Raw genomic sequence first — 24,223 nt, 5'->3', positions numbered from 1 at the left:
TGGGTCTCGTGGCGTGGTCTTCTGGAGTACTTGACAGCAAAACGGTGAGCACCCAAAATGTAAACCCATCTAGAAAAAAAAATTTGCTGAACATCTTTTTTTTATTTATGAATAAATTATGGTATTAAGTATCTTATATAAGTAGATAAATTCTAATTTTTATGAGGGTAAATTATAATGGGCGACGTCAAACTTCAACCATATTTCTTTTAGTAGTATACATTAATGATAATATTCTGTTTTTGAATAACGAATAAACATAAATGAATAAATATAACGTAAGCAATATCTTACCATGTAAATAAATATAAAAGCCTGAATATAGGATATCGTTTTATCATAACGCCTATCCTCATCGACAGGGCGGACAGGGCCGAATCCGGAACGTGGCTGCGGGGGCGGACCCTACAATCCGTATCTTGCAAATGTATCACGCTGTGAGCGTTCGAGCGTAACGCTACTACTTCAGATTTATATTTTGTCTGAAAAAAAATTACATATTATTAATTTCTACACATATTAATGTTGTTTTAAAACGGATTTTAAGTAAAAATCTAACATGAAACATATTAACACTATAAGAATTCCTATCAGAATAATATTATTAGCATAAAATCATTTTGAGACCATTTACATTTACATTATATTTCATTGTAGTACATGCAATGCAATGTAACACCTATTGATATTCGAATTAGTGATATTACTTCCTCTACGGTCGCTACAATCACATCAGCCTACTGGATCTACAGACTGATCCTGGCTTCAACTATAGCAGGATTTCTCATAATATGGTCATCATGGAATGGACCACTGACTCTTGCAAGTTATTGTTTTCGAAGTTGTTCATTTGATGATTTAAACTTTATATACAGTAAATGCATACTGGATGGACTTAATGCCTGTGCCATTCTCTAAGTCAAGGTAGGTGATTCAGAGGTGAGACAATGTGGATGTTTATATTGTTTATACAACATACATAAAAGAATACATATACAATACTTACATAATATACATACGAAAATTTAATATCCCTACAAGTTGTGTTTACATACTACTTATCAATAGTAATAGACCACTTTAACCGTGAAATAAAACATCATTAGAAAACCTACATTTGTTATCTAAGAATTCTACAATAGAAATTCAAAAGTATGTGAAGTCTGCCAACTCTCCGTAGACCAGTGTTGCAGACTAAGGCTCAACACCCCTCAGTAGTAGAGGAGGCCCGTACCCATCAGTAGGACAGTGTATATAACAAGACTTTTATTATTACTATATAATAGTCATCTAGTTGAGTAAATATTACCCTGTACTGTCTCACTCTCTATCATAACTCACCTCTAACTTTTCCAACTGTATCCTCAATATATTATTATCGGCCAATAACGAGTCAATCTTCCCCTGCTTTTGGACCAATGTCTGCGTCAGTACATGTATTTTCTCCGTGTCTACGTCACGCGTGACGTCATAGTCGGCCACGTTGAGCGCGCTGGTGTCAGTACTGCGGACCGACGTGGAAGACTCTCTGAAGTGACTTAGCTCGCTGTCCTTGTCGCGTAAGGCTGTACGAAGGCTCGCTATAGTCTGTCCTGTTTCCATTTGTAGGTTTTTTAATTCCTGTGAAAGAAGTTAGTATACCATTGATTGAGATTATTGCATTGAATAGTACGACATAGATTCAAGGTAACATTTGGTTTGGTTCATAGTATGTTGGCTACGAATCATGATAATGTTAACGGTATATTATTATCGCCTGGATCATTTTTTTTTTCAACTGAAAATTTCAGCACTCGACAGATAGTATGCGATACTATGCTCCCTAAGCCTTACCACCACAAAAAAAAAAATAATTAAAGGATCTCTATGTAGCGTCCTATAATTGTCCTCGCCACCCTGACTTATTAGATGTCAAGTAATTACCTAGTAATTAATCTATCGTATTATAATTCCACTATTTATCCTTCAAGATTTATAGAGCCACATACAAACTCTAGAGAATAACATCAGAGCAGCACACACCTTATTCAAGGCCGAGCACTGCGCCTCGACGCGGTTGCGAGCGCCGCGCTCGTCCCGCAGCGCGTCCCTCAGCGCCGCCACCACGCGCTCGGCGGAGCTGTGGCGCGCCTCCAACTGCGACACGTAGGATTTCATCTCGTCACATTCGGTGCGCACGCGCGACGTCGCTTCGGATAACATGTCGCGCTCTTCTCTGCAAATAATTAACAAATACGTTTTGATTCTGTACTACCACCATGGGGGGTTGGGACGGAAACCTCACTACAAAACCTTATTGATAGTAAAAAAAATAGCCAAATAGCATTAGAATTCAAAAAGAATGGTACTTAGTTAAAGAATAATACAAACCTGATATTGCAAAATTGCCTTAACTTATAGAATAATTTACATAATAATTGGATGACTAATAATGGATGGATGACTATGTAAATTCTAATCAACACTTGTGAAATGTTAACATATATCTTGATTGTACTTTCATATACACTTATAATGTGCTAACATGCATAGAAAATGTAATCAAAGTATCATAATCTTTATTCATATTATTACAAGGAAATGTTTGTGGGTTTGTATGTATAACAATTTTAAAATTCTTCCCTAATATAATACATTAATACTGAATGCTTTAAGTTACTTTTTATCGCGGAAAAACTTTTACACGGTGCAGAACCGCGGGAAATCTAGTAACTGTATGAAAAAAAAAAAATTACAATAATTACTTTAAAGCCTCCAGTTGCTCCATCAATACATTTGTGTCCTCATTAAGGTTCAATCCATCCTGCAGTGCCTTTATTTCATTATCTTTAGTGTGCAACATACTCTTTACTCTCAATTTATAAGTTTCCCATTCTTTTTCCAACCGCACACATTCAGTTTTGCTTTTTCTAGATTATTCTGGAGTTCATTTATAGTCGACTGGCCGTGGCGTAATTCTGTTTCTAGCTTTAATTTTGCTGCTTCATTGTCCTTTGCCTTGGTGATTGCTTCTTCTAATCTATAAAATAATGACAATTATATTTGAAATTTTTATCTAGCCTTTTAATTTAACATAAATTACTTTCTATTGCTTTTAAATGTCGTAAAATCCTCAATATGGTAAAAGAATGTATTACATCAACTTATGTATGAAATAAATTGATGCTTGCAAGGCAATCATATTAAGGTGGTAGCTCAAGGTCCATTTTCATACATTTTGTTTCGGCTTTAATCTGGGTAACTAAACAAGTATTGGCAAGTAAAGAATTTAAATTCACGTCTAGTTAGTGATTAGTTCTCGCAGTTGAAAGAAATGTAAAATAATTAATAATCATGGATATTTCGGCCTTTAAAATTTAATATGTGAAATTTTAAAGGCAGAAATATCCATAATTATTAATTATTTTACATTTTCTTCAACTGCGAAATTAATCACTATTGCTTTTAATTTCTTAAAATACTCAATATGTTTAGTTAAGATATTACCAACAAATTTATGAAAATGATGCTTGAGCTCATATTAAGGCAACAATCACTATGCTTTTGAGTAGACAAATTAATGATTTGATTTTAATAAGAAAAATCATAATAATTAAATTATTTACTTTATAAAAATATAATCTTATAATCAAAAATTGTCCTAAAACTACAAGAGCTACATCAAAAAAAGCAGAAAAATCTGACGATTCCAAATGTGAATATAACTTTTGGGATATTTGTCACTTAGATATTATGATGATAGCCTATCAAGAATCGAAATATTAAAAATTGTCAGATCATAGATTAGTCCAATTATATTTAATGACACTATTATAAAAAAATAAATGTACTGTCTCTCTGGTCTGTTATGTCTTGTCTTGACTAAGCATATTTTATTTCGCATTACCTATATAAATTTCTGATTTCATCTATTTAAAGAAATATTTATCAAAAAATATTTCAAACTACTTACTTTTCTTCTAACTCTTTATTCTTGTCTTTCAACAAACAAATTTCAGTTTCTAAGCTTTGATTCTGCTCTTTATACTTGCTCATCTCAACATTTGTGAGATCATATATTTTTTGCTTTAATTGTTGCAACTGAGAATTTAAAGTTTCATTCTCCGCATTAATACTGCCATTCTGGATGCTTGAAGTTTCTAATTTATTTTGTGCGTTGTTCAATTCTAAAATATTTAAAAATACTTAATTATAAAATTCAATGGGGTTTAAAATCTTAAAGTATTATTTCCAATTCTCTCATTAATTTTTTTTGATCATTACCATTTATTGAAATGTAAGACTTAAATTGTTGTTATTTTTTGGACACCATCAATTACTAAAAACTGGATTTTTTAGGAATCAAAAATTGCTTAAATTTGATTTATATTATGTTCTGTAGTTAGCTATGGATAATGTGAGGTTTTTCTATTTCTTTTGAGTGTTTTTAATCATTTCAAATAAAATACCTGTTTCTCTACTAACTACATGGTCTACATCATTACCATCCTCAGTTTTGCGCAATCTGCTGAGCAATTCTGTAACTTCTTGATTGAGTACATTGAGTTCATTTCTCAACATCACATTTTCAATTTCCAAATTTTGTATCTTGTATACCCATTCGTCATTATTTACCATGTCCAGATCAGTTGGTAAACTGGATCCTAAAATCAAAATAATGTATAAAATTTGAGCTTTCTGGTATTTAAACTTTAAAATATATTTTAATTTTATAGACTCTAAACTCTATATATATGTAAAATAATAAGTACTCTCAGTTTAGTTCTAATTACAATTTATAGTGAGAAAAATAACAAATACTCACTTCTTTGCCTTAAACCATAATGCATACCAAACTCATCTTTCATATCACCAACCATTGTTTTTGGGCAATTATTCAAAGTATATAATGGACTTGATTTCTTTGACAATTTTTTTGGCTTTGGCGATCCACTCCTTGCATTATCATTGTTTCTTAATGGACTTTGGCTGACGCTTGCCGAGGGTAGGAGAGGACCTTCCCACAGGAAAATTATTCTTAGATTCCGTTGAAGGCGGGACTTTTTCCAGGCACGGGAATAGGACGCTTTTGCATCCATGGAGGATCTGTTTGCAGATAGAAATCTTTTTGTCGTTTTACGTTGCTTCGGGCCATTATGATTTCGTAAAGCGGCCCCAGTCTGCTCATCAAAGTTTACCAGAAGACTTTCCGCCTTCCCCGCGAGCTCCGCGAACCATGACATGCTTATTTTAAAATATGAAGGTGTAATATTTTTTTCTGAAAACCATTAAGTATTTATGATAATTTATAATTATATTATATGTATATCAGTAGTATGTATAAGCAGTTGAATTGCTTTCCCTAGCGTGTTAGAAAGTTAAAAACAAAAACATTCCGACCCAAAAGAAATTGCGTATTAAAACTACGTTACAGTTTATTTACATAGTTATACATTCAATTCTTTATAATTACTTGAAATTTGAAACAAATATTGAAGGAAATACTAACCATAATTGGGTTATTGAATGCCAAAATTATTTTTAATAAAAATTAATGGAATTGACTTCATTTGTTGATTTCGAACGTCATTATGACACGTAAACATCAGCTGACAGCTGTCAGTGTTGCCACCTCTTTTTTGTCACAGGCAATTCTGCTATAAATTATTGTTTTATATTACGTTATAAAAACTAAAATATAGTTAGCTCTAAGACTATATAAAAACGACGCACCATTTACCTATTTATACTTGTTACCATGTACTTCCGCTGGTAGAGGATATATTTTATATCCGCTCGGATAGCGACCACCGTACACAAGGTCTAAAACCTTATTTAATGGACCATGTAAGTAAGTGTGTTGCGTTCCGGGATCAGCCGGTGGACATCCGGTTTCAACAGGCCGAGATATTTTTCTCGACTGCCGAACGGTAATCATCAAGAAGCTTAAACCCAGTAATCATCTCTCGTCAGTTGACATTCTAATAGACTCCACTCCACTTACCATCAGGTGCAGTAGGGTCACTTTGCCGTGCACCTGTAAATAAATAAGATTAAATACTTAACGAGCTCTATTGATGGGTGCCATTTCTAAACTCCAAAATACAATATAATGCTCTTAGATCGGATTTTTATACTCTTCTTCCTCCTCTCCAAAACTATACTTAGCTATAATATAAATTTATGTTAGAAATATTGATCATGATAAAGTTCAAGCATGTAAAGTCAAGTGTCACATTTGTCAAATTTGACAAATATTATACGAACATCCATGTTTATTCGAAATGATAAAGAAATATTTTTGCCCAAATAAAGCTAATATTTGATAAACAACGTTAACAGTAGAAATAAAAATGGATTTCGAGAGTCCGGATGTAGAAAAAGACTTTCCAGGTCTCTACGCTTCCGAGAGTGGACGAAAAGCAATGAAAGTGACTGTAAGTATTATAATTATGTATGTTTTCGTTAGTTTATCTTATAAAACTCTAAGAATAAACATTTTAAGTATACTAAAGTCTTGAATCATAACGATACTCAAAAACATATTCCGCCATAAATAAATGACTGCAGTGTGTACACTTATAATAAGCAATTTTAGCAGTTTTTTTTGTTATCTCTATTCATAACACATTCCGCACGTATGCTTGATTGCAGTTAGCGACGGAGGTGAGCATGAGAAACCATGTAAAAAAGGATCTATTGGGACGACGGAAGGACAAGAAAAGAATCAAAGAAAAGACAGGGGCTATGCAGCTTGAGGGAGAGCTCTCCGAAGAAGACACTGATACCAAGTCAGTATTTCTAATTTGATATATTTTCAGACAGGTTCTATGGTTTTCTTTTATTTTCTACTGGTCATCCAGTAACCAAAATTTGACTGTCGAATTTATTTATATATTATATAAAAACTATTTATTCATATATTATTATATACAAACTTTATTTTTCTGCACTCTTCTCCATGAACTTTAATTGTGCGAAATCTCAAATCCCTTGTGTACTTATGTTCTACACACTGTGCTTAAAATGGGCACATTTTCTCTACATTATAGTTATATAAATTAGATATAGCCAGATGTAGCTTGTGTCTCTACCATGTTGTACCCTCATGTACTTTCCAAAATATAAAGTATCCAATATTTTAATCAAAGATATTTCAGTCTATGTATGAGCCAAATTCATTCAAAATCAATTATAAAGTTTCTGTGTTCAAACATCAAATGACTGCAAAACATGGCATTTAATTAATTTGAAAGGTTTGCAAGGTCATTGCTAAAGGGGGGCAGGGAGGGGCAGCTGCCCCTCCCCCCCGAGATTCTAAAAAGTTGTCAAATGTAAAGTAACCAAAGTCGTGAGTCTTTCACTTGACTTCCTAGATCGATCATTTCTGTATGTCGTAACTCAAATAATATAAAGGGTGAACATTTTTCATTTTATACAAATTAAAGTACTAGTACTTATACTAAAAATTTTACCCACCCAATAAAAAAAAAATGTAACAAAAGACTCCACTATGCTTAGTGTGAAAAGTTTCTTTCTATTACTAAATAATTTTGAGTTGATGAAAACCCAGTCACTTGCAAGTAAAAGATCTCTAACTATATTATTTTGTCAGAAGTCCATCAAAATCAAAGAAAACGAAGTCATTCAAATTTCCAACCAAGAGTAAAGAGAAACGGGAGAAGTCACGTGACAAGGAGAAGGTTTTAGAAGATGCTGTCAAACAACGAGAATTGAATGAAAAAGAAAAGAAGAAGGAGAAAGAGAGAGAACGGGAACGAGAGAAGGAAAAGAAAGAAAAGGAAAAACGAGAGAAATTAAGGGAAAAGGATAAAGTAAGTTTAATTATATTTTTTTATTTCCTTTGTGGATAACAACACTCCTCTTCATTACACTTGCCTGCAATAAAATAAAAATTTCAACTGAAGTTAATACTTAATAATAAAATCATGAAGCGTGATGTGTGTGCTAGCTTGAGGTTTAGTCAACCTTTGATCCCTTTGACAATATTAATTTGAATGTTTGCTCTAAAGAGAACAATAAAAAACGAATAAATGATAATATCATACTAAAATGCAACCAGTGTGCATTCAATTCATGCAAAAATTTTATGTATATACTATACAAACAACTAAAATTCATACTTAGAATTCAATAGGTCAAGAATGTTTAAGTTAATAGTGTATTTTGCATGTCATTGTCATTTTTCGCAGACTAGGCGTACGAAATTCCTACACAACTGTCTGTTAACTCCCAATGGCTCATACAGAAACAAAAAAACAATAAAGCTCTATTTCCTTTCGCTGTCACATAGACCAATTACAATTAATAATGTTATATGCTAGTTTGACCTCTATTAATGTAACCATAAAGTTTAAATACACTACCCACGCATCTTGCACTGATGAATGTTACAACCTTGCTTTTCCTACACCTCACGCAGCTTTATATAGCCAGTCAGGTTTGCTGGACAACGGGCGTGACTCATAAAGTTAACATGGTTATAAAACCAAAAGCGACATATTCTTACATTTAGAAATTTCTAGACCTATGCTTAAAAACGAGTAGGTACATTCGGACATGCCGATACAATGGTTTCAACTGTCGGAGTTAATTATTTCTCAGCAATCAATTATCCAATTGGATGCCGTTAACATCAAATGAAGTGTTTCTTTTTCGTACCGTGTATCAAAAAAAAAACCCTGAAGTGAAATTAGTACATCTTAGCAGATATTAATTTCGTACAATAGTGCATTGTAGTACTAACTGGGAACTTATAGTCAAATCGAGAATATAATCTGTCAGTTAGTCGATTCAAAATTCATATCGATAAACAAATTAAATGATTGCTATTTCACTCTTAAAAATGTAACCCAGGACACCACTAAACATATTAACCCAGGACACCACTAAACTGATATTTTTTTATCAAGATTAATTAAAAGCGCATGGAATCGCAGTTTTATTTAAACGAAATTAAATATTTACGCTGACTTTCAATAAAATAAGGTCTTAAAATCGTTACAACGAAACAGCTATAAGTAATTGTCCATGTTTACAATACCCTTTTGTGTTCGTACCACGAAAAAACTACTGTTACAAATATACGAAGATTTTCATTGTTACTTGCTCCAATGTAACTTAACAATTGAGTAATGTTTAAACGTTACAATTGATTTAAGATCTAGAAAAGATTTCGAATCATTTCTATTTTAATTGTAAGCCGATCGAAGTTTGGAATCACGTAGCTGTTTTTCATAAGGGTCCTAAAGCATTTTACGCATGATATAGAACGAGTTAAACAATATTACGTTCTCCGGGAAGAAAATGTTAATCAGATACATACTTATGCTCGAGAATTTACCGGGACTATTAGGGAATAATGGAGTCTCCAGGCTGGAATCGTTATCAAGTCTCTATATTTGCAGATCAAGGAAATATTCATCAGGTTTTCAAAATAATCATATAAAGGCAGCATAAGGGCTTGGTAGAGGTGGACAACCACATTCTACCAGCTATGTTAGTTCTCATGTAATTATCGGGCACAATTCTTAACTCCAGGCATTTTATACGACCTGAGCTGCAACGAAACTTTGGCACGGCACTCGTAACTAATACGCAACACGACTACGCCACAGAGGCATCACCAAATCTCCACATAAAGTCACTGCAAAACACAATCTGACATTTTCACCCTAATATAAAAAATGTATCACGCGCGGTAAATCGCACACAATACTACATAATTATGTGCATAACATTTTGTTTGATGTGTTGAGTTTTCGCGCTTCGCCGGTTGATACCTTTTGCATAATTTCGCTGTTTAGTGGGTGATTTGGCCTTGCGGACGCAGTTGAGTGTCATAGTTTATTCAGTTGGATCTTGAAATCGCGCCATGCATCACCTGCGAAGCGTTTTTACTAAGGTATCGATTTTGTTTTCGAAGTTTACGCCGAGTGATATTTTGTGTGTAGTTTTTTGTGATTTTTATTGAAAATTGTCTGTGTTTTGTAAATATTTTTGTGTTGTAGTGCAACGATCGTGATAAGATTATGGATTTTCGTTTGTTTACATTTTTCTGGAGAGCGGTTTGAATATATTTTTTAAAAAATGTTGCCAAAAGAGAAATGTGGAGAAAGTTTTCATTGTGTTAAAACCGCGGTAGGTGGAAAAATCGTTTATGAGCACGTGATCGATGGATCGTGTTGTTCGAGTGATCGCGAACCTTCAACACATCCTCAGTTTGTTGATGTTTATCAATAACTCTTTATCAATGTCAGATATTTCTGCACGAGATACTGAATTTTGGATCTCATTAAACTCATTTGAATTATTGCAAAATTATTAAGATAAACAAAGAGATGTGTTGGTTTTGTCCGATGGTTATTAATTTATGACTAGCATGTTAAATTTGTGACTATAATTGTAATTATTATACTTAAAATCGTCTAGTTATAGAAATTTCCAGTGTAACTAAGGGCTTTTTTGTTTATGGTTGTTATTGGAAAAGTCTAATGACGAATTGGGATGTAAATGCCATTTGTTTTTTTATAAATACCTATTAAAATTTGTTTCAAATATTAATAATATTCAAACTGAAATATAAAACAAAAATACATGTCAAAGTAATTAATTCTCTTAGTAGCACGAAACAATGCCAAATGAAGCATAAAACATGTGGGAAATCCTTGATATTTTTTCTGTAATGTAGAACAAAGTATTCGAGTAATGTTAATACAAAAATTTCGTTGTATAGCCAGCATTATGTAGGTCAATTTCGAGACCTTACTTTTGATACATGAATGCGATTGGCTTCAGTACAGCTTGGCTAATACGAACAAATCTTTGCAATGGGCTGTGTTATTATACCGTATGAGTTGGGCACGGATTCAGGCAGCGCTTTGGGGGGTCATGACCAATATGATTTAAAAATGTGTAAATTAAAATGCCCGTTTCGATGTTATCGTAAATTCATCAATCTATGAATCTTATATATCTTTATATAAGATTCATAGATTGATATATATCTTTATGTATTGAAATTTTCTCGGTCTTTTTTGTTGTTTTTCGTAATGAATACAAAGTGCCAAATAATTTCATTTTCAAATCAAAATTGCAATAGATTGGCTTTCAGTGTTTGCAATTAAAAGACAACAAATCCTTTTTGTTTACTAAATAACATAGGTATTGTTAATACCCTGTGATAACTGATTTTCTAATTAAAATGATGCCTAAACTAAATTTAATATCATACGTTACTAACTAGGGACATAGAATAACAGTGATATACTTATACATACAATTTCGGCTATTAGGTCGGTTAGAAATCCTTGATAACGCGACACGAAAAACCACTTGAATCTTTTATCCTCTATTAACTCGGCAATGTTATGTTTATTTACAAGCGTTTTCTCGAAGAAAAAGACCATAGCGATTTAGATAATATCGCCTTTATGTGATATCGTTTGTATGATTTCATTCATACTGTTTATACTGTCTGGGTTCCATATCTGGTATTTTTGTTGTCTAATTATAATAATAGGTTAAATTGATTTTGAAATGTAAAATAAAATTATTTACGTTTTAGGACCTAAATTGCATATCTGAATATTAAAAACTGATAATACTGAGAATGTAATATTTATTTATTCATTTTTGTCTCAGGAAAAAGAAGAGAAAGCTAAATTTAAATTAGAATCTAAAGAGAAACTCAAAGATGAGAAGAAAGAAAAGACAAAAGATAAGGACAAAGATAAAGTTAAAGATAAGGAGAAAGAAAAGGTGAAAGAAAAGGACAAAGACAAGAAAGATAAAAAACTGACGAAGGTTCCGTCTACAGTGACTTCGGGCGTGCCGTTTGAGGAAATATTTACTTTAGGAGGTAAGTTCTTCTACATGCATAATATCACGCTGTTTTCTTTTTTCAGGGGTGGGTTGAGGCGTTATCGCGCCAGCTATGTCAACACATCTAATTAAGGGTTTATTAGAATGTACACTTCCAGACTCCAGGTAGATACTGACAAGAAAACTTTAATATGAATTACTCGACCTGGAATCCTAAGCCGATATCTCAGCACAGCAGTCGTTCCGCCACACAACCATGCCACTGAGGCAGTTGTTTTGTTTTTTTATATATAATATCAGCAGAAATCGTGTTCAATGTCATGATCTTTACATTTCACGCGCATTAAAAGCTGATTACGTCATGCGTCGCCTGCATTATATACCTAAAATTGTCAATATAATTTGAAAGCGCAGTAGAGCACGTAATTGTTTTGAAGTAAATAACACATCGGTCCATAAAATTATGTATTTATAGAATTACAACCTTCTTAGTATGTTATATATACATACATACGTATGTATTACGACTGCTTCAGTGGAGAGTTTTCGAGTTCGAATCCCGGGCCGGTCAAAATGGTATTTGGTTTTATATCAGTATCAGCCCTGAAATGCGGAATGTACGCCTTATCACGATAGGTTCGGTCCATATACATTATGGTGCGGAATACACGGCGAAAAGTTGGTGCAGGAGTTGCGTCTTTGTCTACCCATCAAATTGATCAAAGGCATCATTGTGTGCGTCTGATGTATGTGTAGTAAGTAACATGTGTGTATGTATTAGATAGTTTGTTAATATGGTTGGGTTTTGAAGAAGTTTTGATGTTTGAAGTAAATGCGAAAACCATTAAACAGATTTTAAATACAGTAATACAAGCATTCCGCATGTAAATGAAAAACGTTTTTAGGCGTAATCATAGACAATAAGCTGAACTTTCATAATCATATTGACTTCATTTCCAAAAGGGCTTTTAGAAACATTAATATGCTGAGAAGTTAAGCGGGTGCACATTGGGGATCAGATCCTAAAACTACTTTGACTATAGCTGTTTAGTTTACTTAACGTTAATTTGGCACACATATAAGTAATATACCATGTCCTAGACATAGGGTTCGTATCTAGGTAAAGTATACAGTGGAAAAAGCCTTTCATGAGAGCGAAACCGCGTGCCTTTGGTCTAAAATGTAAACAGATCAATAGAATATTTTACTAGCTACGTTTTTTACATTTAAATCAGCTTTAACCCGTTCGTATTTAATTTATTTTTATTATGAATTGCAGTATGTACTATTTTAATACTGAAATGTATCATGAATATAACTCATACTTGTTTGTTTACACTATAGACGTTACCTACTGAAGTTATTACAGACTGTGAAACTGACATTTGATCTCGGTGTTTATGCCACACATTTATTATAAATATTGGTTAATGCGTTTTTTCATGTTTATACTATTTAATAGTGATACCTAAATTGATTTGACTGCTTCCTTACCATCGTTGGCCGAAAGCCAGATATAAGTTTTGGTATACGATCTTTTTTTTTTGTCGAGATAAGAACTATAAGTTTTGATAGCAAATCTAACATTAAATATTAACTTATGTTGCACCAATTTTTGTGAGACAGTAGTACTGCGCCGTTCGCCCTATACGCATAAATTTCTAAAAAAATCTATCAACAGAGTGGCTACTGTGTTAATGCCTTATTTGTCGATAATTTGAATGATCTTAAAGAAATTGTCAAGCCCTATAATCGTTAAAAATTTGAGTTCAAGGCTTAATATAATGATTAGATGTGTCAATGTTAACATATATAATAAATAACTGTCTAGCAATGTTTGCATTTATAGACAAACATTAAAAAAACTAGCACGCAACACATGCATATTATATATGTAACGTGTCTCTTGAGAATAATAAGTAAGCGATGAATAATTTGTGTTCCTACCTACTAGATTGCTCGCATCTCTGGCCTTTGAATTTAGTATCGATATTTAATACTATTTGTATGTTTTATAATCATATCACCTACGCTTTGTTCGCCACAGTACTGTCGTATATTTATTTTGTCTGTAAGGTTATATTTTGTTTGTGATTTCCAGGTCTGAGAACAAAATTTTTACCTCCACCAAGCAAGGCTTTAGAGTTTAGACGCAACTATCTATAAATAGGTTACTTAAACATGGTTTACAATTATTCGTAGAAAACTGTTGTTACTTCATCTATGCCGTTGCATATCCAGGAAAATCACCTACAATAATAATTTAATTGCTGTTTAAAGAAACACACGTACAGTAATTACTGATACGACGATGGAATATTTACTTTGGTAAATAATTTTAAGTTACGATGAGGTTGACATAATCTTATAGATTAAAAGTCTCTAAATATATATTTAATGAAGAAGAAATTTCGCGAGTGGGACAAGTCGGTATTTTGTTACTTTTCCGTTATTTATAGGTCATAATATATTCATTTATGATAATTATAAGTATTATTTAATGTAATATTGCTCAATCAACGACTCGTGTTTTTTTTAATTATTAAGAAGAATTAGTGTATTCTTGATCATTTACTAGTCGGTGAAAAACAAGTTCAGAATATATATTTATTCTACTTGTCAAAACATAGAAATCATTTATCAGATCAAATCTAACACATGTACTACCAACCTTATCCTATATGTTTGAATATTCAAAACAGTCGTAGCGATAATTACGATAATAAAAAGGTACATTATCTGTGCAAAGAAAACATTTTTCAAGGCGATAGATAAGGCACAAAGCAAACGTTTTCAGTCTGCCATCGACTTCACTACTTGAAGTGTTTTTTTTTTTTAATATGAACCCATTTATCAATGGATTCTCAATTGATGGTGAGCAATACAGATGATATACTGTTGAAATACTATCTCGTGTTATCGTTCAGATTGTTTCGTTTGATTTGTTTTTTTATCTGGGTATCAATCGATCGATTTGTAGATAAAATTTACTATTGTCTCAAAAGTAATGTTTTGTTTTTGTTCACAAAAAAAATGTTTTTTTACTGTTTTTGAATAAATTTCATATAAGGTCGCTTCGATACTAGCAGTAATTCGTAGTATTTGAAAAAAAAAATTAATATGTATCTCCTTTGTTTATACTTACAAAAAGAATAATTAATATGTATCTCCTTTGTTTAAAACAAAAACGACGGACGTTTTATACGTAGAGTTTTTCTATTCTAGTTATCTGCGTTGGTTTTAAGTTTCACATTTAATAAATTTTAATTTAATTTAGGGCCCCGGCTTCCTCTGGCCCCCTCCCTGATTACTTCCCTGTACACATGTCTATAACTAATTGTTGGTCGTTTTTATTTATAACAAGACGAATTAATTTCAGTCGCGCTCCCTATATTCGGTGTACCGCTGCAACAATCAGTGGAGCGCTCGAGGTGCCACGACGACACCGGCCTGCCGCTCGTCGTGCGCGACAGCATCGACTTTTTACAGGTAACAGACTTGTTGAGACGAATGGGTGCTGTCTGAAGTGTGATAGCTTTGGTGCCAAAAGTATTCTGTTTGTTTCTTTTTAACTTTATATACAAGTGGCCTTTGCCTGTGGCTTCGTCCGCGGGGCATGTTTTCCGGGATAAATATATTCCTGGGATAGAAAATAACCTATAGAATTCAGGAGTAATATAGATTCCTATTAGTGAAACAAAAAATCAGTATTAGTGTAGTGGTTCCTAAGATTAGCGCGTTCAAACAAGCTAATTACTGGCAACTCCATTTAAACCGTAAAGTAAAAAAAAAATGACCACGTGACCGTGTGTGTGAAACGAAAAATATTCTACTAGAATATCGATTGAAACCAAAATTACTATATAAATCGATTATACAATCGATTTCATTCGATTATGTTATGCTATTAAATAAAATATAATTTTATTTATTTACGTACTTAAAAATATTCATACGGTTCAAGACAAAATAAATATTAAATCAGTTAAGAGTTGCTTTGGTATGCAAATAAGGGCGCAGTTAATTAACCGTGAGTTTTCGTTAAATGCAGAAGTTTATTTACTCTACCAAGACTTAGTGTTGTTAATATGATACTTAAAGCTGAAATAAGACTTTCAGACGGTCATTCGTCGCTAAGTTATTTAAACATGTATTTGTTATTAAGTAAAGGCTGGCGTACATTCAGTCGGCATCACAAAACAATGATAAAGGACATGTGCAAAAGCAATTTTTATTCGACAGAAATCCTAACTAAGATAGTTTATATAAAATTGGATGGAACTAAAGCGAGCTTATTGAAATAAATAGTTTAATTTTAAAGAACTCCGATTTTGTATTTTTTTTTTAACTTTAATATCAAGTTTGTAATGAACGCTTTCGAAATATAAATGTTGCTGCATTGGAACAAATCCTCAATAGAAAGTAAAGTTGTCAAAGATTTAGGTTATTTGTCTCTGAGACTAACCGCGTTGTAATTACAACAAATTGGATTGAAGAATAACAACTAATGACAGTTTTTTTTTAATTTTCCCTTTATATCAGCGAACTCAGAACAATAGAGTCAGCGAATGACAATAACCGACAGCTACTTATGTCAAAAAAACAAAATTCTAGGTAGTTACCTATTCCACCTCTTTTGACCTTAATGAAGTTATTTTTATGAGTTGAGTACTCCGCCACGATATCTTTTTCTTATAAATAGAGTGTCAAAAATTATTGTTTTAATGATTCCAAGCTCCACAATTTTGCCACTATATTTTCCAATAAGTTTGAAAATGTTTGGATTTTTTTCGAAATCAAAAACCAGAGCCGATACAAATCCGTGCAAATAAGAATCTAGATGTCTTGCATTTAAATTACCACCGCCCAGAAAGTTCTACAATACATAATTCCTTTCACCACAATAAATATATTCACTTTCTAACAAACTTTTAAAAAAAATATAATTATTTTCTTGGTTTCTTACATAATTATTTATTATTTTCTAATTTCCTAAACACTTCAACTTTCAAAATAAACATCGAGTCTATTCATGTTTGTAGCATTTAGTTTAGGATTTAATTTTCCTTGTAGCTTGGTGCGTATGGAATATAAATGCAGTATTGTTGAACAATAGAGCATCCTTAGATTCGATACGTGCCAATACAGATTAGAAACAGCGCTTGAAATGGGTTTGTAACCTTTTGTAGTTACCGCAAAGGCTTGGAAGTGCCTATGACTTGAGTATTTTTTTTTTATTGTCTCTAAATGACCAGACGAGTCGCTAGCTTGATGGTAAGCGATACGACCGCCCATGAACAGTTCCATCACACACAACTTTGAGTTACAAAGTACTGCGTGGTACTTACTAAATTATTGTGACCAGTTGCGCCTCTGCCTACCCCTTCGAACATAAAAGGCGTGAGTTTATGATCTATAAATGAATACAAATTGTTTTCCAGGCACACGGCATAAAATCAAAGGAAATCTACCGCACGGAACCTGACAAGATAAAGCTTCAACAACTGCGCAAACTGTTCACGGACCGCGGGCCCACATTCCCTTACCACTGGGACGTGCCCGTCGCGTGCGCAATGCTCAAAATGTTCATCAGGTAATATTTATAAACAATAAATTGTAATCGATTTATATTTGTATTTGAGTGACACGCCATCTATCGAAGAAGTGAGAAGGTGGCTTAGTGTTTATAAGAAAAATGCGTAATTATAATTTTTTTTTGCTTATCGACTAATTTTCAATAAACGATCTCAATCGATTTTTTCGATCTATCACGAAAATGGACCAATGAGAACAAAGTATTTTCGGCATGTTTATGAATCAATTATTTTGATTGGTTTAGTATCGGAATCGGATTAAAGATTGAGATTACGATAGTATATTTAAAACGAATGTGTTTTTCTAATATTTCACAGCCTGTGTGGAGAACAGTTAATGTTAATGGTGGTATTTAAAAAAAAAAACTTTCTTTTTCATTTGATGACTGGATTTTATACGAATTAATTAATAGCAATAGTACTATAGATCATTTCATCCACAAAGATGCGCCCCACTACGATGCGATCCAAACACTTTCCGACGCTATCCATCGCAGTGTGCGTGTGCACTCACACTTCTCATGAACACTGAAGGCGATTAGGGACAGTAATGGAGCGCGTCTTCGTGAATGAAGTGATTTATACTAATATTTAAAATACACAATTATTTCCCCAGTGAACTCCCCGAATCGATACTGACACAAGAGCTGCACGGTCAATTCGAGCAGGCGACAGCCATCGCTGAGCCGCAACGCGAGGCGACAATGATGTCGCTCATCAACAAGTTGCCGAGTTGCAACTACAGCCTGCTGAGTTGGGTCATGTGCCATTTTCACAGCGTCGTTAGCAATGAACAGGTGTGTAGAACTATGTTGGTGATCGATGTAGAAGACATTGGCTATCAATCGTTTTCTATAAAAGGTCCCAATCTCAATCTTCGAAAATGAACCAATCAAATTAACTCATTTAAGCATGTCAAAAAAAACATTTGCTCTGATTGGTGCGTTTTTGAGATAGTTCGAAAAACGCGTTTGAGATCATTTGTTGACAATGGCTTTAATATAGTTGGTTTATTAGCTCTGACTAGGACTGAGGTCTTGGGTTCAATTCTCGAGTCGGGCAAAGGATATTGAATTTTTCGTCTCATTATCCGTCTAGAATCTTGAATTTGAACCCGATATGGCGATAAGCTCATCCCTATCACATTATAGGACGGAATACACACGGCTGAAGTTCGTGTACCAGTTGCGCTTCTGCTATTTTTGATACCTTATCTTATTTTGTTACAGTTTTGTGTTATTTTTATATCATTAAGGTTTGAGCTCTGTAAATTATATGCCAGCAAGTCTGAACGCAAAAAGTGTTAAAATGAAACGATTTAGTTATAATGGTACGACATCATTGCGCATTCGAATATAAAAGGCGCTCACAAAAAAAAAACTATATAGTCGGCATAACCAAACAAAGATACGAATGCACACTGATGTTGTAATACCATTATAACATTCAACTAAAGCATTTCATTTTGGCACTTTCCATACCGACTATCAGGCGTATCATTCACAGAGCTCAAACCTTAATGATGAAAAAATAACATAAAACTCTAACAAAATGTATAATAATAATAAATAATAATATCAGCCCTGTATTATATACTTGCCCACTGCTGAGCGCGGGCCTCCTCTACTACTGAGAGGGATTAGGCCTTAGTCCACCACGCTGGCCTAGTGCGGATTGGTAGACTTCACACACCTTCGAAATTCCTATAGAGAACTTCTCAGATGTGCAGGTTTCCTCACGATGTTTTCCTTCACCGTTAAAGCGAACGATAAATTCACAAAGAATACACACATGATTTTAGAAAAGTCAGAAGTTTGTGCCCTTGGGATTTGACCCGCGGACATTCGTCTTGGCAGTCCATTCCACACCCAACTAGGCTATCGCCGCTCAAAAATGTATAAATAAGGAATAAATAAACCACACACGCCTTTAACGATGTTTGCACGTTAATATTCCAGGTGAATCTAGTGAACATGCAGACGCTGTCGAGTGCGATGGGTGTCGCGCTAAACATGTCGCTCAACCTCCTCACCTACCTCGTCACCAAGGCCGACAAACTGTTCCCTGATGTACAGCTTACCAAGTAACTAACCTTACTTACATTTTTACCTATGAGCTGTGTAATAGGGTACCGGACTCATTGTTGTTCTTTACTATTATCAAATATTTACATAATATAAATTATAAGACAAAAGGAATTATTAAAATTCGGTAAAAAATCAACAAGTTGAGAGAAGACGCGTGCGAAAGAAAGAGATGAAGCGATATCCCCACATCGCGCCCACTTCTGCACATTACAGTATTTTAAATATGAATTACTCGCTCATTTGGAGGAGGAGTACTTCTTTTTCGTATTATTAACCATTACATCTATACTATTATATAAAGCTGAAGAGTTTGTTTGTTTGTTTGTTTGTTTGAACGCGCTAATCTCAGGAACTACCGGTCCAAACTGAAAAATTCTTTTTGCGTTGGATAGCCCTTTGTTCGTGGAGTGCTATAGGCTATATATCATCACGATATACCCAATAGGAGCAGAGCAGTAATGGCTAATCTCAGAAACTATCGGTCCAAACTGAAAAAATCTTTTTGCGTTAGATAGCCCTTTGTTCGTAGAATGCTATATGCTATATATCATCACGCTATACCTAATAGGAGCGGAGCAGTAATGGCTAAACTCAGGAACTACCAGTTTGAACTGAAAAATTCGTTTTGTGTTGGATAGCCCTTTATTTGTGGAGTACTATAGGCTGTATATCATCACGCTATGACCAATAGGAGCGGAGCAGTAATAAAACATGTTGCTAAAACGGGGACAAGTTATTAGTTTTGAGAGCTTCCGTTGCGTGCGCTGCGTAAACGGTTAGAGTTATGCAACAATGATGTATGACGGGATTGTTCCTCTTAAAAAGTTCTAAAAAATATATTATAAAACAAAGTCCTCCACTGCATCTGTCTGCCTGAACGTGTTAAACTCAAAAACTACCCAACGTATTAAGATGAAATTTGGTATGGAGACAGTTTGAAACCCTGGGAAGAACATAGGCTCCCGGGAAACTAGTACTTGTATAACGGAAAACTTTAGCCTGAAAATCTTTATAACGCGGGCGGAGCCGCGGGCAAAAGCTAGTATAGAATAATGTACAAAATCAAACATAGGCCGGTCCCCTATTTACGCTCCTTTTATGTTTTATTTTGGTTTCGTATGAGGAGACAAGCGTGCCATTCGCCTGAGGGTAAGCGATACAATCGCCCATAAATAATAGAAACTATAACAACGTCGAAGTACGGGTTGCTCATAAAGTTTTATTAGGCGTCAAATATAAATTCATTGGAGTGTAACGTGTACTGAAAGGGTTATAAAATATTGGACAGTATTATATTATATTGATTTACAGATGAGAGTTATGACAAAATATAATATGCGAGTAATAAAGGCGATGCGAACCAAAGTTAACCAATTGTCTCTTAAGTTAATATGCTATATTCATTTGTCAGTTTTTTTTTTTCATCTCTTTCTATAGCGCGATGTGTAATAATTACTGCATATTGTTGAAAGTAATCAATTACTTTAACTATTTCTGCATTTGTTTCCTTAACAGACTTACACGCGCTGCCCTCGCAAGCTCACATACGCATACGTCATGCTGGCACTTGGCGTGTTTGACAAAAAAATTCCACCTTTTGAACAAAGAAATATCGACTTAGTGCTATATACAAACAAAGCTAATATTGTATTGGCGAAATAACGCAAACATTCGCCCAAACATGCCAAGTGTGCTACCAACTGCCACTATAAGATTTGTAAGCTAACAATATCTCGATCAGATACGTGCCGCCGCTCCAGTCCCTGCCGGCGGAGTTCCCGGACTCGGCCGTGGAGATCAGTGCGGAGCTGCGCAAGCAGGAGTCGCTGCTGTCGCAGATCCACGCCGAGATGCACGCCGGCTTCATCACGCATGCGCGGGACCAGCAGCTCTGGGAGGCGCAGAGGATCGTCACTCAGCTTAAGGTCATTCTTCTTTGTCACTTTGTATTGGGTTAATTTACTTCTGACGCACTTTTTGATACGGCACTTTTTATTGCTTTGAATTACGAGAGGAGCTTGCCGTCCGCCTGATGGTAAGCGATTCCACCGCCCATAAACAGTAGAAATACCATCCAACACCTTGGATTATAAAGTATTGGAAACTCTCCCAATCTTGATCTTTGATCCTGAAGAAATATGAACGCAACCTCCTTGTTTATGTAGTTTATTGTGACTGCATAGGTTTCTTCTAAAAACAAAAACTGTACGTTCTGTCTTCTTTCACGCTTCAACCCGTGTAATTTCCTAATAAAAACTAACTCTGTTTATATACGATAATTTATTATTTTATCAGATCCGTTTATAATTTATCATCATAATATAATTCATATCAATCCATTTATTAGAATATCAAAAACAAAAACTTTGTTCTGATTTGCAATGGGTTATTGAATACATCGGAAAGGCTATCTCTGATAACTATAGAAGCGACAATTACCACCATGAGGCAGAAATATCATAATCAGTACTTCATAATATAAATGTTAGTTAAAATAATATTTATAAGTATCGATAATGTCGATTCAATTACTGACACAAGTTCATCGAATTGTCCATAATTCCGTAAAGTTTTCAAGTGTTTCCCACTTATCGATAAATAGTACTTTATTGCAGTAGTAACAAGAAGTACATGAAAGTCGGTAATGAGCACAAGTCGGCGCCATTCGGTCCGTATTACGAACAATAAATATTGTCGCTAATATCGTCGGTATATAAATATTGGATAATTATAAGCACGCCAATAGCAACAGTAAATACGCGAGGGAAAGAAAATAAATGCGTGTTTGGATGGTAGCTTGTGGCACTCAATAGTTCTGTCTACCTCTACAGTATGAATGCGTGATCGTGTTTGTGCGCTATTAATTTGTTTACGCCGTTAGTATGAGTAGGTTAATGAAAATAACCTAGCAAAAATTTATTAGACGTGTCAGAATGGTAGCTTTTGGTACTATATAGTTTCTGCTTACTCCCACTAGAGAAAGGCGAGTGTATATGCGTTTATAAATGCTATGGTAGGAGTGTAGACAACTATAACATTTTTGTATCAAATTCAAATTGTTACATAATTGTTTGTAATTACAGAGGAAGCTACGCTCAGTTCAAAGATCCGTTGAACCCCACGCGCTAACAACCCAACAGCAATCGATAGACGAGAAAGCACTGGATGACGAGCCTGTACAGCGTACCTCCCAAAATGAGCCTTCTACGTCACAGGAACAAGAAGTTAAAACATCGACAACTGACGCATTCGATGTAAAAGAATCTCCCACTCAAGACGCCACGTTCGAAGCGGAATTCGAAGATAACTTCGATTTCAAACTCGATAAAGTTTCTCCAAAGGAAGACCAACCACCCGCAGAACCGGCGAAAGAAAAACCAAAACTAACTGAAAAAGAATTGAAAGTGTTACGGCTGGAGCTCGAAAATGCGGAATACTTACAACTTAAGTCGCTATTGCAAGCGAAAATCAACTCAGAACAGTTCGAAATCGTCAAACTTAGGAGTCATGTTGCGTTGAAAAATAAACAGGAAGGGAATGCATTGACGAATAAAGAAAATAAAGAAATATATACGCCAGAGGAGCAAGAGTTAAGGCAGAGACTGATCAAAGAAAACGCTCTTTTAGAGCAGAAAAGACTGAATTTAATAAATCAAATATTCCAAGAAAGGGTTGCGTGTGTACAATTGAAAATCGAACTAGCTATGAAGGAGATTTTGTCCAAGTCTTAGAGTTGTAGTCTCAAAATATATAAATGTATGTTAGTGTTAAATATTATGGGCTTTAATCGTTACGAAAATATAATAATCGACTTAATTTATCGATATATCGATATTGTGCTTGTTTCTAATGTCAACAATTTTGTAGATAAAGCATGTTTGCATGATTTAGATTTTATGTTTTAACATAAGATATTAATGTGACTACATTAGTACTAATTTATTAAAACTACAAATATCATATCGTATCGTCTTTTATTGACTTGAAATAACTGATTAAAATATTCATGAATTGCGATCTCTATAATTAAATATCTATCAATAAATATAGTAAAATAGTGGGTTTAATTAATACTCCGAACTTCACTATCTACACATTTTTCGATAAAATGGGTATTACATTCTTGTAGAAAGCAATGTCGGGTAGTTAGTAATAATATCTGCAAAATAAGTACAGGGCAAAACAAAACAGTTCAGGGACTGTATCCAATCAAATCCAATTTATTTTGTTTGACTGTATCGTTTATACCACAATTCTGCCAATGACAGCTCTGTATAAAAGGCGGCTCACAATGTGACAACTGACAAAGGGCAGAGCAGAACTATTTCTTAGCCAGTTACTATGTGATTGGCGGCAGAAATAAACATCGCGGTGGTACCTACCCAGCCGGACTCTCACATATTATGTGGAAGACCATACTTTGTTCTTTTATTGATTTCTCCTGCATATAAAACCCTTCAGCAACGAATAGAATTTTAAACTAACACCTAAGTTCTCATATCAAATGTAATATAATGGAATACCCTTTGATGCCCCTAATTAACCTATTGGCAGTAGGTAATAATTTATGTGCAATAAAATATCGTAAAAATTGTGTAAAATTCCACTTACAAATGACGTCGCGTGACATTATACCCAAATTTCAATACGCTAAATAAATTTTATGATTACAATAATGCATAAGTTTTAATTTTATCCGAACTACGTGATTAATAACAG

The 24,223-nt window shown here is 34.0% G+C and overlaps 2 protein-coding genes and 1 long non-coding RNA gene across 4 annotated transcripts; 1 reads left to right on the top strand and 2 right to left on the bottom strand.

The window, feature by feature from the left end:
• LOC119193380 (golgin subfamily A member 5-like) lies at positions 1 to 4,962 on the bottom strand. 2 transcript variants are annotated; one of them, XM_037446971.1, is made up of 8 exons: positions 4,805 to 4,962; positions 4,449 to 4,643; positions 3,953 to 4,166; positions 2,745 to 3,019; positions 2,023 to 2,215; positions 1,342 to 1,620; positions 295 to 482; positions 1 to 69 (listed from the first exon to the last, which is right to left on the bottom strand). In XM_037446971.1, coding segments are annotated over exons 4-8 (759 nt in total). In that variant the 5' UTR covers positions 2,843 to 3,019; positions 3,953 to 4,166; positions 4,449 to 4,643; positions 4,805 to 4,962; the 3' UTR covers positions 1 to 68. The 2 variants fall into 2 exon arrangements, with proteins under 2 accessions (XP_037302868.1, XP_037302871.1); XM_037446974.1 differs by having other exon boundaries at positions 4,485 to 4,643.
• Positions 4,963 to 5,113: 151 nt separating this feature from the next.
• On the bottom strand, positions 5,114 to 9,661 carry LOC119193373. Its single transcript, XR_005113935.1, has 3 exons — positions 9,326 to 9,661; positions 5,489 to 6,016; positions 5,114 to 5,257 (listed from the first exon to the last, which is right to left on the bottom strand). It is a non-coding gene; the product is annotated as an uncharacterized LOC119193373 (long non-coding RNA).
• Positions 6,215 to 23,468, top strand: LOC115451599 (ralA-binding protein 1). Its single transcript, XM_037446961.1, is given in 12 exon segments — positions 6,215 to 6,393; positions 6,396 to 6,416; positions 6,634 to 6,659; positions 6,661 to 6,770; positions 7,595 to 7,814; positions 11,644 to 11,860; positions 15,203 to 15,312; positions 17,265 to 17,416; positions 18,034 to 18,214; positions 19,376 to 19,500; positions 21,246 to 21,429; positions 22,588 to 23,468. Coding segments are annotated over 12 exon segments (2,055 nt in total). The 5' UTR covers positions 6,215 to 6,332; the 3' UTR covers positions 23,236 to 23,468.
• Positions 23,469 to 24,223: the final 755 nt, after the last annotated feature.

This window comes from Manduca sexta, chromosome 6, assembly GCF_014839805.1.
Source record: "Manduca sexta isolate Smith_Timp_Sample1 chromosome 6, JHU_Msex_v1.0, whole genome shotgun sequence".
NCBI classification, from domain to species: domain Eukaryota; kingdom Metazoa; phylum Arthropoda; class Insecta; order Lepidoptera; family Sphingidae; genus Manduca; species Manduca sexta.
The sequence above is the reverse complement of the archived record's forward strand: the minus strand, read 5'-3'. Positions and strand labels throughout refer to the sequence as shown.

What these genes read in the sequence shown, in the direction of transcription:
- LOC119193380 (XM_037446971.1), bottom strand. Translation starts at nt 2,842, where the DNA reads ATGTTGCACACTAAAGATAATGAAATAAAGGCACTGCAGGATGGATTG. An exon ending in GAGCAACTGGAGGCTTTAAA is followed by an intron (nt 2,216 to 2,744) that starts GTAATTATTGTA and finishes AATTATTTGCAG; the next exon opens with AGAAGAGCGCGACATGTTAT. An exon ending in TACAGTTGGAAAAGTTAGAG is followed by an intron (nt 483 to 1,341) that starts GTGAGTTATGAT and finishes ATTTTTTTTCAG; the next exon opens with ACAAAATATAAATCTGAAGT.